Consider the following 16,786-nt stretch of genomic DNA (forward strand, 5'->3'; position numbering starts at 1 on the left):
TCCTCAGAAACTGAGGTGTCCTTGTGAATGAATCCACACCCTCATGTTCAGTAGTCTCCCTAGTAGTGCACTTGTACTAGATGAGCAATACTTTATATTTGCTTTGGGGAACCCATCTCTACTAATGAAGGACACAAGTGAAAGAGCGTATATGAACATATTATTGCTGTGGTTTGATGATCCACAAGGACGGTGCCCATATATCATTTCTTCCCCCTTTCATTTCCCTGTGGTATGGGCTACATCACAGTCATTTCTTAATCTGTGCCCCGACTTCTGCCTGGTGGTGACCAGGTGTTCATTCCAAGCAGTGTGTTACTGCCTCTTAGTTTGGTGATTGCAAAGTGATAACTTGAAAAAAGAAGTATAACTGACCACATTTTTAAGTGTGTATGTTCTTTATATTACCCAATTCCTAGGTTTAAACATACCTTTTGGGGTTTTTTCAAAATACGTTAATTCTTGTATTAAGTAGAATCTAAGGTCTGTAGATCTGTTGCACGGTAGATATTTTATTTTTACAGATTTTTCAAATATATAGTTTCATTTTGTACTGAATTTGACTGTCTACAAGTAGGTCAGCTAAGACATTAAAAATAAAATGATTAAAGCCCCTGGGTGGCTCAGTCAGTTAAGCGTCCAACTCTGGATCTCAGCTCAGATCTTGATCTCAGGGTGGTGAGTTCAGGCCCCCGTGTTGGCCTCTGCACTGGATGTGAAGCTTATTTAAAGAAAATAAAATAACATTATATTACTTGAAGATAAAATGCATTTCCCATCAACCATGATGATGGGCTACACTAAGCTTAAGGTATCCTTCTGTGAAGAAAACTAGCTTTCTATAAATTTATTTGTTTTATTCTGTATTTCTTTGGTAATTTTATCTATTTAGGGACAGAGAATAGTGAAATTAAACGGTGAAAGATCTTTTGCATCCTGAGGTTCTTTTCTACTTTGTTACAGAAGACAACGTAAAATGAAACTTAAAGTTCAAGAAAGTTTTGAAGAACAAGTTGAGGTGGGAAGTTCCTTGTGACAGGGGAAAGATTTAATGAAAAAACATACAGAATTGACTATTCATATTTTTGATACTACTTAATTCCCACCTGGATTAGTAGTGACCAAAAAGTAAATAATGTTAACATTGAATAGCATCCATAAAAGAGTTAATATTTAAATATGTGGGTGGATTTTCTCTCTTAAAAATCCTTCGCTGGATTGGACGAATGAAGTTGAATTTTCATTTCTGAAAATACAGAAGTGTGCAATGCTCCTAGAATGTAAAAACAAACAAACAAACAAAAAACCCTATAAATCTAGTGCCTTTAAGTAAATCCACAGTGAATTAGGGCATTTTATATGTCAGTTTACATTTTGGAATTATAAAATGAGCCCCTTGAAAAGAATATCTTTCCAAGAATGACATCAGACCCATAATTCTAGCCTCACTTTGATTTAAAAGATAATGATATTCACTGAATTATTCAGTAGAATGTTACTGTACTCTATGATTGATCCTGTTCCATTGTAATCTGAACAAAATATGATAGTTGAGCCCTGGGTAGGTTTCTTCCATGGATTATCACAGTGAATACCTAAGATTTTGTTTATCTAATTGATTTGACTAAACTAGCTGACCTCAGACATCCTTTCAAACCTCTCTATTAAATTCTTCTGCAAACAAATGCAAATTTGGTTGAAAAATAGAATCTCTAGTTTTTATTATGTAACATAACAGTACCTACCAGAAGCTACTTGAAATTTGGACTCCACTTTAGTGCAAATTCATGGTCCTTGGGAAAGAGCGGATCAAATCTGTAGACAACAGTTGGTGAGCTCAGCTCAGCCCGTGTAAGCTAGAAATTTGGGAGGCACTCTCATGCCAGGATTGTAAAAATAGAGCAAAAACTTGCAATGAAGAATTCTATTATCGGTTTTACTTATTTTAGCATATTTACAGGCATGTGTGTGTGTGTGTGTCTGTTCTGCTTGCACGTCTTAGACGATGTAATGTTAACGGGTGATATATGATGATTTGAATATGTTGGTATAACTTTTTGGATATTTCTTGTGTGGAGGCTGTACTAGAATCCAAAAGTAAGTAGTAAGGCACAACTCTGAAACTCTCTGAGGCTTATGGAAGTCCATTGGAATTGAACATCTATATCCCAAGTCCACATATCTTAATAGGGGGACCCATTCCATTTTGAACACCATGTAGAAAATTACATTTTGCTTACAGTGCCAATGTGTCATCTGGTTCTTTCAGGAATTTACTGCATAACCTTCTCAGGTTTCATAGAAGTAGGGTTGAATAATTGTTTGTAAAAGACCCTCATTAATAATTTGCCTCTCAAAAGATTTGCTTCTGGTCTGATTACATAAACCACTAAAGTATTTGAAAACACACTGCATTCCCTTTTTCTAAACAGGTATAAGTCAAATGAAGATTATGTATATGTCAGAGGACGTGGACGTGGAAAGTACATTTGTGAAGAATGTGGGATTCGCTGTAAGAAGCCAAGCATGCTCAAAAAGCATATCCGCACTCACACTGATGTCCGGCCATATGTATGCAAGTTATGTAACTTTGCTTTCAAAACGAAAGGTACAATTATCATCTTTTTAGACGAGGACATACTTTTCTTATGGTCACTTTGGATTCTAAATACCATTTTATAACTGTTATTGAGAGTAAGACGGTTTTGTGAGTGAAATGTATTTTCTCCCTTATGTAAGTAATCAAAGGATACACATGAAACAGCAAGGCTTCTTTTATGACTTGAGTAAGAGCTGTAGACATAGGGCCAGGCAAGTTGTTTCCGAAGGAAGTGGCTAAGAATTGCCCGGATTGTTATTGCTATTACTTCATGTTAGAAATGTTGTGCGGTCTAGATAATCTTTGCACCAGTATTGAAATACCACAGGGAGACAATCCATGCAGTGGCATTAGAAAAGCAAGGCAGCAGCTGGGAAGAAAACATGTGCCCATGGTCAGTTTCAAGATTATGAATAATGTAGAGACCCACAGACTCCCAGGTGGGCCCCTCCATCCACAGTTGCATTAATTATGCATAGAAATTTGATAGCTTGTGTTCCGTGTATTTATCAGCACAGAGACAATTTCTTACTCTCAGGCCACAACGGTGAATTTCATAATATCAGGACTTGCCTTAAAATGATATTCTTTCTTTTAAAAGAAAAATCTGTTGTTGTTTTTTTTACAGGTAGGTTTATATGAACATATACAAGAAGGTTGTTTTGATTATAGTTTCTTCATTTTATAAAATCAAGGAAACGTTCTTGATCCCAGTGTTCTCAGATTACAGAAGTAGCGAATTAGAGGGGGTTTGACTTTTGGAGAAGTACGTCTTACTGCTTGCTGTAGAAGTACTTTAGCTATCATGGATTTTTACCCCCTCATTAAGCTCGTATGATTTCCTATGTTTTAACTTTAAATTTGCATACCAGTTCCTCTGCTCCACTCCCCATCAAGAAAAATAATAATCAAATAAAATGATCTTTGGTAGGGAAATATGTACCAATTTTCTCCTATAGCCCAAATCCTAAATTGTCTTATTGGTTTGTCAGAAGTATAAATGTGTAGACTCCCAACATACCTGTTTCTTCTTTACTAAAAAGGTATCTGTAGGGGCGCCTGGGTGGGTCAGTGGGTTAAGCGGCCGACTTCGGCTCAGGTCACGATCTCGCTGTCCGTGGGTTCGAGCCCCGCGTCGGGCTCTGTGCTGACAGCTCAGAGCCTGGAGCCTGTTTCAGATTCTGTGTCTCCCTCTCTCTGACCCTCCCCCGTTCATGCTCTGTCTCTCTCTGTCTCAAAAATAAATAAACGTTAAAAAAAAAAATTTAAAAATTTAAAAAAATTTAAAAAAATAAAAAGGTGTCTGTAATACAGGGGATGCTTTCTTTGAAGGCAGATAAAGGAGGGGGAAGTGTTCATTTGCATTTCAAAAGAGGTAAACATAAGGTCCTTTAAATACCATCCTCCTTTGTACAACCTAGCCTTTTATTTAGAACTTCACTGAGAGACTCCCTAGGACAGAAGAAAATATAAACTTTGGTTCTATAACCTGCAAATCCGCTAGTCATTACAACTGCTTTATCTTCACGGGGTACAGGAGTTTGCTGTGTGAGACGCTGGGTGACAGGAATGGCTGTGTGAGACGCTGGGTGACGTAACACCACATTTCTAGGTTTTTAAAAATCAAATTAAATTTGGCTCTGCGTCATTGCCATGGAGTTTTAGCAGGAAATCATTTATTCTTGGTCATTATTGGAGTTTCCTTGTCACCCTTCAAGAATGTGTAAATTTTCAGTTGAAGTAACTGTTGTCCCACCCCAAGCCCTGTGAGCACAGACCCTCAGTGCTCTCAGAGGACCAGCACCTATGGAAGTCACGCCTGCCCACTCCTTCAAGGGCCCTGCCTAGCCAGACCCTTCCCCCTCCTTGCTAGAATCCCTTCGGAAGCTCAAGACTTAGGTCAACCAAAGCCAGAGTGGAGTTGTTTCAGAGCCAGATTTCTAACCGTTGCAGGATGCTTTTTACCTCAATATCCAGGGTTCTTTGTCTCGCCTGTTTGAAGAATGAAGAGGTAGACACAGAATAAAATGAGCAGCAGGCAAAAGTTTATATAGGTGATCAGAAAGTAATAGCATGAAAGCTCTTTTTGCAGAGAGGGGGCATTCAAAAGTGAATGCGCACGACAATAGGCAAGGGTCCTCGTTTCTAAGGTTCTGTTCAGGCCCTCCTTCCCTTCCCCCTTGTTCCTTCTCAGGTTTTACCGTTATTGGCTGGATAACTCTAGGTGCTGGGTTGTCCATTCCTGATTGGCTCCTTTCCATTGTATGAGGGGTGGTCTCTGGCCATACTATTCCTTGTGGTTCATTCATCGTTTTATGGTCTACTTAAAACTTTTGTCAAATCCCTGAGGGCAACCTGAAGGAGAGTAGGTGGTGTCTGTTACATTCTTAAGAGGGACCTTACGCCTGAGGGGCTTTGCTATGGTCAGACCCTCCCAACATTGTTCCAAAATATGTGTTTTTCCCCACCCTAGGACCTCAGGTCCTAATCTTTCCCTCTCTGCCTATTTTATCCTATCTTTTCCCATCATATAACTCCAAACCTACCCTGAAGATGAGAGCCCAAAGCCTGACTGCCTATTGAAGTGGAGAAAAGAGAGAAAAATAGAGGAGAAACACAGATCAAGATCTAAATATATGATCTTGACAACCTAACACCCAGCCACATACACAGATTACATGTACCCTTGCAGAAACAGGTGATTTCCATTAATTTATATATTCATTATATATATAAATTATATATATTCAGATATATTCATTAATTTATAGATTTAGGAATTCTTGATGATCTGTCTATAAAAATGTTGGCGACCAGTGTGCCCGGGTGGCTCAGTCGGTTAAGCGTCCGATTTTGGCTCAGGTCATGATCTCGCCATTCATGGGTTTGAGCCTGTGTTGGGCTCTGTGGTGACAGCTCGGAGCCTGGAGCCTGCTTCAGAATCTGTCTCCCTCTCTCTCTGCCCCTCCCCCATTCGCGCTCTGTCTCTGTCTCTCAAAAATAAATAAATAAATATATAAATTTGTTTGAGATCTTTAAAATATTTTTAGACAATTAATAGCAGTAGGGGTCCGGAAATATTTTTATGTTTGGAGTTACCAAAATAGCACGTAAAATTCATAGGTATATAAGCAATAAGTAAAATACTAAGTAAATAAAGTAATATAAGTAAAATAATAAACAACAGTGTCCTGGTTAGGATTGTGGCTCATATATCACATTACTGATAGGCTAAACAACTCTACAAGGGAACAAACTATTTTCGCAGGCTAAGAGTTTCCACTTAGATTCAGTAAGCCTATTCTTAAAAATAAAGCATTTACTGGTACATTGTTACAGCATCATGAAAGGGCACAGATAATAATATGGCGCTTACAATTGAACTGGTTCCTGCGTGTCTTTGGATAAGTTATATACATGACATGGACTGAGATAGGTAGATAGATAGATAGATAGATAGATAGATAGGTAGATAGATATAAAGATAAAGATAGAGATACACATATAATTTCATAGATCCTAGGTCAAAGGTTGACAGAAAACCTTTCTTTTTCCTTAAAACAATGGGAGTTTCAAGATAAATAGGGAATATTGTAGAACTTTAGAAACTGCTGTCGTAAAGTTTGCTAACGTATACCAGACAGATAGATGCTAAACACTGAGTATAATGTTCCCTATAAGTAGTTAGCTAAGTTATTTGTATGGATCTTTGAATTTGTCTACAAGGTTGGCTTTCAGATAAGGTTGCATAATTTTTTCTTCTGACCAGTGAGAAGCCTGGGAGGTTGATCCAAATCTGATCACTGCCAAAAGTCTGGGGTCCAGGGTGTGTTGATAAGAATGTTTGATCTGAACTTTCTCTAAGATGTGTGACCCGGCTTATGTCACCGTGTTTGTATGGAAGCCTAGGAGGCTGGCCCATTTGAGCCTAAGATATTAGATCTCTTCTCAGTCAGGAAAGTCTGGGATTCCCAGTCTTGGCTGGGAGCCTACTCTTGAAAAGGTATGACCCTATGCTACAAGTCCTCTGGAATGAGGGAGACTTGAGATTAGGCCAAAGTTCTGAGTGGTTGATATGTTCAGGAACCAGGTTGTTCCTCCTAAGTTCAGGACAAAGGGTGGTGGGTAGACACAAATCTATGCTATTTCAAATTAGTTCATTTCTGATTTGGGAACAATCATCACCTTCTTGTCATCAAGTAATTCCTCCTTTTTTGCCTGTGTTTTCTAGGAAACCTAACGAAGCATATGAAATCTAAAGCGCACATGAAGAAATGCTTGGAGTTGGGAGTTTCAATGACATCAGTGGATGATACAGAAACCGAAGAAGCAGGTACTTCAAAATTTAGTTGACTGACCTCTTCACTCTGCACACTGGAGCTTTGTGCCTGGGGTGGCAAAACAAGTTTTGATATTTAAGAAAAACTGATCACGTTGCATTTTATTAAATATGAAATAGAGAAAGGAATCTGACATGTTGCATTGCTTACAACATACCGGGAAGAAATAAATCCATTTCAGTTCTGACTGAAAGGGATAAAAAGGCCTCACTATAAAAACACTTCTATCTAGAATCGTAAAGCAAATCTAATTATACTTGCATTGTGACAGGGATTTAGATTTTATGAAACTTTGGGGAAACTTGAAAAGCAATTTAATGTATTATTATTCCTATCAAGAGGAAAAGAAATCCATCATTAATCTGAATAGAAAACCTGAGGTCAGTCAGGATTCCTGAGATACATCACTTTTATGTAAGTTTATATCCACAGAGACAGGTCTTCACTTTCTTTTTCTTCCAGCCTCATCAGTAGCAGCATTATCCATCCCCATTTGTTGAGGGTTTTCTATGGGCTGTGTGACATCTGAGACATAAGGTGTCACTCTAGAGTTCTTTTGTTGGGTGGGGATGAGTCGGATTAGTTATTAAAAGACAAGAACCCGTGTAAGGTCTCCCACCCAGATGAGTCCCCAGTGAGTATTAAAGGAGTTCAGAGATGGAACCGTCTCTTGGCGCTGCAGGGTTGGAGGAAAGCTTTTGGGAAGAGATGGGGTCCAAATTAACCCCTAATCTTGACATTTGAACCTTGATCTCCACTATCTGTTCAATTGTTTCAGAAACTATGGAAGATTTGCACAAAGCAGCTGAGAAGCATAGCATGTCCAGCATTTCAACTGATCATCAGTTCTCAGATGCTGAAGAATCGGATGGTGAGGATGGAGATGATAATGACGAAGATGATGAAGATGATGATGACTTCGATGATCAGGGAGATTTGACACCAAAAACAAGATCAAGAAGCACCAGTCCTCAGCCTCCTAGATTCTCATCCTTGCCTGTGAATGTTGGCGCCGTGCCACATGGAGTTCCTTCAGAGAGTTCCCTGGGGCATTCTTCATTGATCAGCTATTTGGTCACTTTGCCAAGTATTCAGGTTACTCAGCTGATGACGCCAAGTGACTCATGTGAAGATACTCAGATGACAGAATACCAGAGGTTATTCCAGAGCAAAAGTACAGACTCAGAACCAGACAAAGACAGGTTAGACATACCTAGTTGTGTGGATGAAGAGTACATGTTGTCTTCGGAGCCCAGCTCCTCTCCGAGGGACTTCTCACCCTCAAGCCACCATTCCTCACCAGGATATGACTCTTCACCCCGTCGAGAGAATTCACCAAAGAGGTATCTGATACCCAAAGGAGATGTATCACCCAGAAGACATTTATCACCTAGGAGAGATCTGTCACCCATGAGACACCTTTCACCAAGAAAGGAAGCTGCGTTGAGAAGAGAGATGTCACAAAGAGATGTTTCACCAAGAAGGCATCTGTCCCCAAGGAGGCCGGTGTCACCTGGGAAAGACATCACGGCAAGAAGAGACCTCTCTCCCAGAAGAGAACGAAGATACATGACCACCATAAGAGCGCCATCTCCCAGAAGGGCTTTATACCATAACCCACCATTGTCCATGGGGCAGTATTTGCAAGCAGAACCAATCGTATTGGGGCCTCCTGTAAGTATGATTAGCTTTCTCTTTCTCACGTCTAAAGCCAAAGCATATTGGAGCCTCTTGATAATACACTAGTGTGAAATTTGCTATAACATGGGTGTCTCTCATGGGGAGTGGTGAACTTGGTTACTGAAAACAACAGGAAGACATTTTCTCACATGCTGTTGTCGCTAACATGGCTGTGACATTACCCCAAGTGTAGTAATGCATCAAAGCAGTAGTGTTTCCAACCGGGAATAGGTGAGGCTTTTCTAAATGCTTTCTAAGCTTAACTGATGACGGGCATGAGTTGAAACCTTTACACGAGTAGGAAAAGTGAAGTCTTTGGAATGACATGGCTACATAGACACATACTCTCAGGGCCATTTGGGTGTCAGTTATAGAACTTTGCCGAGCAAGGGTCAGCCATTAGCGTTAGCTTTCGATACCTTTTTTTTTCTTAAATATACTCATCACCTTGCCCGCAGTGAGTGGACATGTGAAGCTGGTGAGTGACTGGGAGAGGAGAAAGTGACCTCCTTGGTGTATTGTAAGTCAAAGGCATGAACCTATCTGCTTTTCTTGCCATTACTACTACCTTCTGCTACCAAATGCACTTGCTCAGTGAGATGGTGAACCGAAAGTTTAGAGAGCCCAGGGAGAAAGCTTCAGAGAGTTCTATGGTATGCGCTCATTATAAGTTTAAATAACAACAGTAACAATCATGGGTTAAATTTAGGTAGTAGGTCTAATGCAAATCCATAAAAAAGCATCTGTCCTGCCTCATTCCGTGCCCTGGCAGACCTTGATGTTTCTCAGTTTGTATGGGAATTTTTTTAAATGAATGAAGCAGACACTCAGCATAGACAGATGAATGATACCTTTTGAATTTCTAAGCTTTAAATGTATTTTTGTTTTCTGGTCTCTACTTTTTGCTGTCCTCTCTTTGCTCAAGGGTTTCTATTGTGCGGCTCAGCACTGTCCTGCCAGCCAAAGGCACTATCCCCTTCCAGCTCTGTCTTCTCACTGCCCTGGCGGCCAGGTTCTTCCCTCTCGTTGCCTTTTTGCCACCTTGAGTCATGAGCTTAGGTTATCATTTTTAAACTTCAGGAAAGGTCCCTGCTGCAATCCACTCCCCTTCCTCCAACACCCTCTTTTCCCAACTGGATACCAACTTAATCTCTATGGTGCAAGTACTGCAGAAACACACATGCGATCAAGACGTAATCTATTTCCCAAGATCATGAATTAGCAAGCTAAGGAAAAAAGGTGCATTTCCACAGGTTTTTGTGTCTTGGTGGGGTGTTAAGTAGAAAAGAGGGAGCTTCTGAAGTTAATGCCACTGTGGCATACAGAGTCATAGATTCACAAATCTGACACATGCCAGGATATCACATGGGGTATAAAATGCTTTCTCTGGTATAGAGCAACGATGTTGGCAGAGCATGTACGATGAGACTCTCCTGTACTGGCCTTGGCCAGGTGGACTGAGACTAGGGTATTTGTGAAAATTTGGGGCATGTTTAGTCAACGGTGGTGCCAAAAATAATAGCCTTTAGTGTCAACACACCATGGTTATTAAAAACTAATAGCAACTAACTCAGTCAACCCGGGCAAAGGAATTGAAGGGAGTGGACTAACAAAGTTCATCTAAATTTTGGACATATGACCAGAAAGTTAGGAGGAGATTGGCTTTATTAGTCATTGAGTTTGCAACCAATTGTTTTTTTATACTGATTCACCTGGATATTCAGTACAAATATTCAACTTTACCATTTATGAAGGCCTCTATTACTCAGCTCAATTATCTTTAGAGCATTTATGGCCTGCTGCTTTGTTCACGTGATATGAGGGACTAGATCAGGGAACGCTCTCTGAAGAAGGGGCAGTTGGTCCAAAGCACTTCCCATTTAATGTTTTATCACACCATTTTTGAAGGGCAGAGGAAGATGTTTATCTTTTAGTGCTGTGTGAACAAGATTTTTGTTGCCAGGGCAAAACAGAATTGATGAGAGTATGAGAAGTAGCAATCTTCTGGTTGCTCTATTGAATGAGAGCTGCACCTTGTCTGAATAATGTTGAAAATACTAAATTAGAGTAGCCCTAAAAACAAACGGTTTTCATGGAAATTCTCTTAGAAATACCTTGTCTTGTTGCTTAACATTGGCCAAGAACTAATAGGTCAGTGACTGTGGCATGAAAGGATCTTCTAGTCCAGCACGGCACACTCATCCTGTGGTTCAGTTTGGAGTGGGAGTACCTAGCGAGCAGGTTTGTAGACGATGAAACTCCCTCATTGGAATCCTACTTCCCTGCTGTGTCTGCCCTTATGCTCTCAGTTTAATTTTAATATAGATAGATGATAGATAGATAGATAGATAGATGATAGAAAAGGAAGAAATGGAGGAAGGAAAGGAGGAAGGAAGGGGAAAAGAAAAGAAACGAAACAAAAAGAAAAGAAAAGAAAAAAGAAAAGAAAAGGAAGGGAGAGAGGGAGGAAGGAAAGAAAAAAGAAAGAAGTGGGAAAGAAAGGGAGGAAGAAAAGAAAAGAGAAGAAAAGAAAAGAAAAGCAGTGAAAAGGGAGGGAAGGTAAGAGTCTTTCTCATCAGCAAATATTTTTGAAGGTCGAATACGTGTGGCTCAAGGATGATGATGAAAAATTTTTATGGTTTCTGGCCTCATCTTTTTTAAACAAAAAATTTCCTATTCCATTTTTAAAGTTTAAGTAGATAAATTAGCAACGAAGAGAAAGGAAGATGTGTCCTAGTTTCCAGTATGTAGTATAGAAGAACACTGTGCCTGGTCACAGAGTCGACATTCAGTTCTGTCCCTTCCTATCTGCGTGATCTTGAGCGAGTCACTTAACCTCTCGGCCACAGTTTCTTGATCTGCTTGTGGCCGCAGGGAGGCGGGCTGAGCAGATTTCCGTCCTTGAAAGAATTTGCCATTCAGCTGTGCGGAATGCTGTGAACTGACAGCCTCCTGCTGTTCCTGCCATCAGGACAGGCTTCAGTTTTCAAACTGAGGCTATACTCTCCCCTGCAGCCCCCAGCCAGTGACGAGCCTGGATCAGTCCCAGCCGAGCACCTGCTTCCTCTCCTCTCTACCTTCACACGTGCAGTCAGCTCCCCTGCCTCCTCCTCCCCGCACTGAACTACTTGCACTCCTACCTCTTTCTTTGCGTTTGCTTCCAGAGCACCTCCTGACACTCTTGAAAAGATGAGGGGTAACAGAGCTGGGACAGGGAATACATATACGTACACATAATACAACCCACACGGGTTCGTTATTCCCATTTCCAAATCAAGGTGTTTCTCACCAAGATTGAAGATGAGAGTTTGTTCACAATATCACAATGATAAGGTTCAGATTACAAAATAGGGCTGCAAAAAAGGTAGAGAAGTCTTACTGAGAGATTCTTTGGAGGGTGAAATGGGCGAATGCAGGGACAGAAGCTGTGTGGCGAGGCCTGGTAACGTTTAGAGCAGTGCAAGTACTGACACGGTAAAAATTCTACTTTCAGGCGGACTTCTGTGGTTGTAATCATTAATTGCTGGTCAGTAAAGATCTGAGTCTTTGGGGATTGAGGTTCATTTGATTATCTTCCAAGATTATTATTCTAAGTATCCCAGTTCTTCCACCATAATTGGTGTTTGTTGTAGGAAACATGCCATTTTCTAGATTAGAGCAAAGGTGGGAGGGATTTATTGTTGTTGTTGCTGTTGTAGCAGCATTTAAATAACTCTCATACTGTAAAATTCTCACCTTCTTTAACTTGTGGGGTTCTTGTGATTATAGGATGGATGATTTCATTTCTTCCTCTACACTTCCAGGACAATTCATTTGTTTCTAGCTTGAATAAGGCGTAGCCCCAAACAGGGTAAGGGCCTAGCATGGCACAGAGTGACAGAGATAATGCATAATTTATAGTTCCCAGGCTGGTCTCACAGTCTAAATAGAACTGGATGAATCATTAATGGTACAGAGCATACCTTGAGCTTGAGAAACATCCTTGAAATGAATTAGAACTTTTTTTTTTTCTCTCTCTCTCCTGGATTTCCACCATGCTTGATAGGTTTATATTTATCTGATTTTAAGTTCCCCCCAAAATAAAATAAACTGAGTACCTTTTAAAGATGCCAGTCCATTGAAAGGGTGAATCTCAGAAATTGAAACCTGATAAGCTCTTGCAAGCCTGATAATCTCGTAGTCAAGCGGTGTTTCGCTACAGAAGCAATTACAGAAAATAAGTTCTCTTTCAGGACTGGGACCGTGAAATCTGGAATTCTGGCCCCCAGTTGTCAGTGTCCTAATTCATTAATTGCCAAGAAGACATTTAAATGAAAATAATAACATAAAAAGAAGATATTAACGCCTAATAATCTTTGGTTCCCAACTGTGTAGTCGAATATGAGTTGTAAATGCTTGACATTTAATATTAACTATTTTGATGGATAGTTACCTTACAGAAACTGGCCCTGATTTATCACTTGATAAAGGAGCTGGTCTTCCTTCCAGCTAGGGTGCCTCTTGAGAAGGAATTTATTCCTTTAAACCAATGTCTTGCACATTGTAGGAACCAGTTTGTCTATCACCACTATCTTATCATCTGCTCTGTGGAAATTAAAAAAAAAAAAAAAAAAGGCAGTTTTCAGACTTGTCATTCCAATTATACTCATCAACACTTAAAAAAATATTAAAAATCTTCCCAGTATATAAACAGATGGCAATCTTTTTACTTCCTTTTGAATTTAAAAACCTACTATTAGCGTTTTTTGCTCAGCAAACTTTTTCTGGTAATTATCCATTATTTTCTTTTTATAAAAAACAAAACAAACAAACAAAAAACCAGAACTGAAATGTGTCTCTGTACCTAGTGGAAAACACACTGCATGTTTTATCATATTTAGAAACAAAAGTAAATTGGGGTGCCTGGGCGGCTCAATTGGTTAAGCATCTCACTCTTGGTTTCTGCTCAGGTCATGTTCGAGTCCCGCATCAGGCTCTGCACGGACAGTGCGGAGCCTGCTTGGGATTCTCTCCCTCTGTCTCTGTTCCTTCCCTGCTTGTTCTCTCTCTCTCTCTCTCTCTCTCTCTCAAAGTACATAAATAAACTTAAAAAAAAAAAAGTAACTTTTCACAGACCAACACCTTCATCCCAGGATTCTAAAAACTGAGTGGTCTCTTGTATCATAAAAAGTGAAAAATCAATAAAGGGATGAGGGAGTTTTAAAATGTTCTGAACGAGTGAGTGAGTGAGTGAATAACTGTGTGAATGAGATAACTTGATGTAAGCATGAAGAGTATTGGGTCCTAAACGTCGTACTCTCTGCTTCCTCGCACAGAATTTAAGAAGAGGGTTACCTCAGGTTCCTTACTTCAGTCTCTATGGAGACCAAGAAGGTGCTTATGAACATCCAGGCTCCAGCCTTTTCCCTGAGGGTCCTAATGACTATGTCTTCAGTCATCTTCCGCTCCACTCTCAGCAACAAGTGAGAGCTCCTATCCCCATGGTGCCAGTTGGTGGGATCCAAATGGTTCACTCCATGCCGCCGGCCCTTTCCGGTTTACATCCTCCACCCACATTGCCTCTGCCAATGGAGGGCTCTGAGGAGAAGAAAGGAGCTTCCGGGGAATCCTTCCCTAAGGATCCCTATGTCCTTTGTAAGCAGTACGAGAAAAGATCTCCTCACGTTTTGCAGTCATCTGGTCCACCTAGCACACCCTCTTCTCCTCGGCTATTGATGAAACAGAGCACTTCGGAAGACAGCCTAAATGCAACAGAGAGGGAACAGGAGGAAAATATACAGACTTGTACAAAAGCCATTGCCTCTCTCCGGATTGCCACAGAAGAGGCCGCTCTGCTTGGGGCAGATCAGCCAGCACGGGTGCAGGAACCCCACCAGAAACCCTTGGAAAGTGCACATGTTAGCATTAGACACTTTAGTGGACCTGAGCCAGGTCAGCCCTGTACCTCAGCCACCCACCCTGACTTGCATGACGGTGAAAAGGACAATTTTGGTACATCACAGACTGCATTAGCTCACTCCACGTTTTACAGCAAGAGTCGTGTGGATGACAAACAGCCGGGCTTTCCCAGCAGCAAAGAGCTACCTTCAAGCACAGAGGGAGGCAATGAGCCTTCATCAGAGAAGAGTCAATTACATTGATCTAAGATGCATGGAGACTTTCATTTCCACATTTCCCCATTTTGTTTTTGGTTTTGTTTTTCTAGAAATAGAAGTAATCAAGTTTATAGCATGCCTGTCTTAAGTTACAGTAGTTTGCTATTATATATACTTTTGTTATATCAAAAGAATTAGGTAAATTAACAAGTCACCATGAGCCTGACCAAAACAAAATTTGAAATTAACCTATTGGGTCTGGTACTTTTAAAACTGTACAGATGTTTGTGCCTTTTCTTTACTTTGCTTATATTCTTATAAGCATTTTTTAGCAGTAATTTGTACATATTTTAGAATTTGTGTATCTGCTTTGTAATAAATGTAATTTCTTTCCTTTTTTGGACACTTGGATCTAAATGATGTAAAGCAAAACAGCATCAATATATATGTGAGGTTGCACTAAAACATATTTTTATATGATTAAAACTGAACAGCTTTTATGTACAGCTCTGATTCTGTAATACTAATATTTATTTACTTTGTTTCATAAATTGTACATTTTTTTCTTAATGTTGTGGATTGCTTTTCTATGTGAAGCATGGGATTTACTGTTGCGTAACTAGAACAAAAATGTATATTGTAAACAAGATATTTAAACTAGAGTATCTTATTCTGCACTTATGCATTAGTTAAAAAAAGAAGATAAAGGATGTATCAGTCAGTTCTTAACTCTTGTACATTTTTTTTGTCTCTTGTTTGCCGGATTGACTATGACTTAAGCGCTGATTGTGATTTTAAACTTATAGTACCGTAAAGCATTAAAGTAAACAATGTGCTATTGTGAGTTTTTTCAAAGCTTTATAAATCAGTTATAAATAATATTAAAAGTATTTGGTCTTATGTGAACATGTTGATCTATATACTCATCTAAAAATATGGGAAAACATTCCGCCCCATGTAAATATGTACAAGTGCATCACTGGTACAATTTTATGTAACTCAGTTGGACACTAGGTTGCCACAGACCTATGCTAGGGTGTCTTTAAAAATTAAAGTGACAAAGCACATGGGACTGTGTAGAGCTTGGTTATCGGCCGGCCCGGTGGCTTGGCAGGCAGTGCTGTGCGCTGCCCGTGGAAAAGACCTGGGCTTACAGATCTCCTTGGTTCTTGCTGCACAAGATGGTGACCAGAACTAAGGCTGCTCTGGAGGGGATGTGTTTGGACTTGAGGGTTAGGAGTGGACCCGGGGAAGGGGCACAGAGACCTCTCGGCAGCCTTTCCTCTCAGCCGGTCCACATGGTAACAGGGTTGGCATCAGCTTTAGGGGAAGCCACTTCACCCTCTTGAAGAGGGGAAGAGGGTCAGGCTCCTGGCTATCTCAGGGGGAACGGGGACATGAAGCTTTCCAGGGAAAAGAATTTGTGGGAGGATGATGTCTTTTGTACACAACATTCAGTATGGGCTTTGGTTAGCGTGGAGGTGGGCAGAGCCTTTGTTTGTAGGTCCGGAAGAATGGAAGAAAAGGAGGGGGTACAACAACACGTGTGCATACACGCACATGTGTGTGCATGCACACATACACACACACACAATCTGGGTTATCTTTGTGCTATATAGTGGATTATAATTCTGTGAAACCAAGTTTGTATATTGAATTACATTAAGGAGTGTTCTTTAAAAAGAGAAATAAATATACAATTACATGCTTGAGGTGTCTAGTTTTTAATGTGTTGTTTTACATTTTAATTTCTCAATTTTGCTGCTAAAGAAATTTTGATGCCACCAACATACCATCTGTGCTTTTAATTGCTAGGCTTTGCCCGTTCTGAGGTATGCTGAGCATGACTGCTTTTCACAAGTGAGAAGACAGTCATTGGCTTCCATATGTCATTCGATTAGGACAGAGAGTGGTCACCACGGTGTGAGCTCTAGAAACGCAGTCACCGGATTCTAAGTGTGGGCATGGACAGAATACATTGCATCTGCAAATAGTCATGAATAAATCAGACGATAATTTCCTCTTCTGCCTCCCTCTCAGTATGCATACATATCTGAAATTCCACTGGGGAA

General features: G+C 40.2%; 1 protein-coding gene across 5 annotated transcripts in view; it reads left to right on the forward strand.

The window, feature by feature from the left end:
- Positions 1-16,424, forward strand: part of HIVEP2 (HIVEP zinc finger 2) — a 204,923-nt gene extending 188,499 nt beyond the window's left edge. For all 5 annotated transcript variants that reach the window (XM_019425109.2, XM_019425108.2, XM_053904423.1 and 2 more), the window contains 4 exons: positions 2,433-2,608; positions 6,831-6,932; positions 7,718-8,613; positions 13,935-16,424. In XM_019425109.2, the coding sequence (XP_019280654.2) occupies positions 2,433-2,608; positions 6,831-6,932; positions 7,718-8,613; positions 13,935-14,759 (1,999 nt within the window). In that variant the 3' untranslated portion in view covers positions 14,760-16,424. The remainder of the gene's footprint in view (positions 1-2,432; positions 2,609-6,830; positions 6,933-7,717; positions 8,614-13,934) is intronic.
- Positions 16,425-16,786: the final 362 nt, after the last annotated feature.

The sequence above is a fragment of the Panthera pardus genome, unplaced genomic scaffold (genome assembly GCF_024362965.1).
Source record: "Panthera pardus isolate Hobbes unplaced genomic scaffold, ASM2436296v1 HiC_scaffold_17, whole genome shotgun sequence".
Taxonomy (NCBI): domain Eukaryota; kingdom Metazoa; phylum Chordata; class Mammalia; order Carnivora; family Felidae; genus Panthera; species Panthera pardus.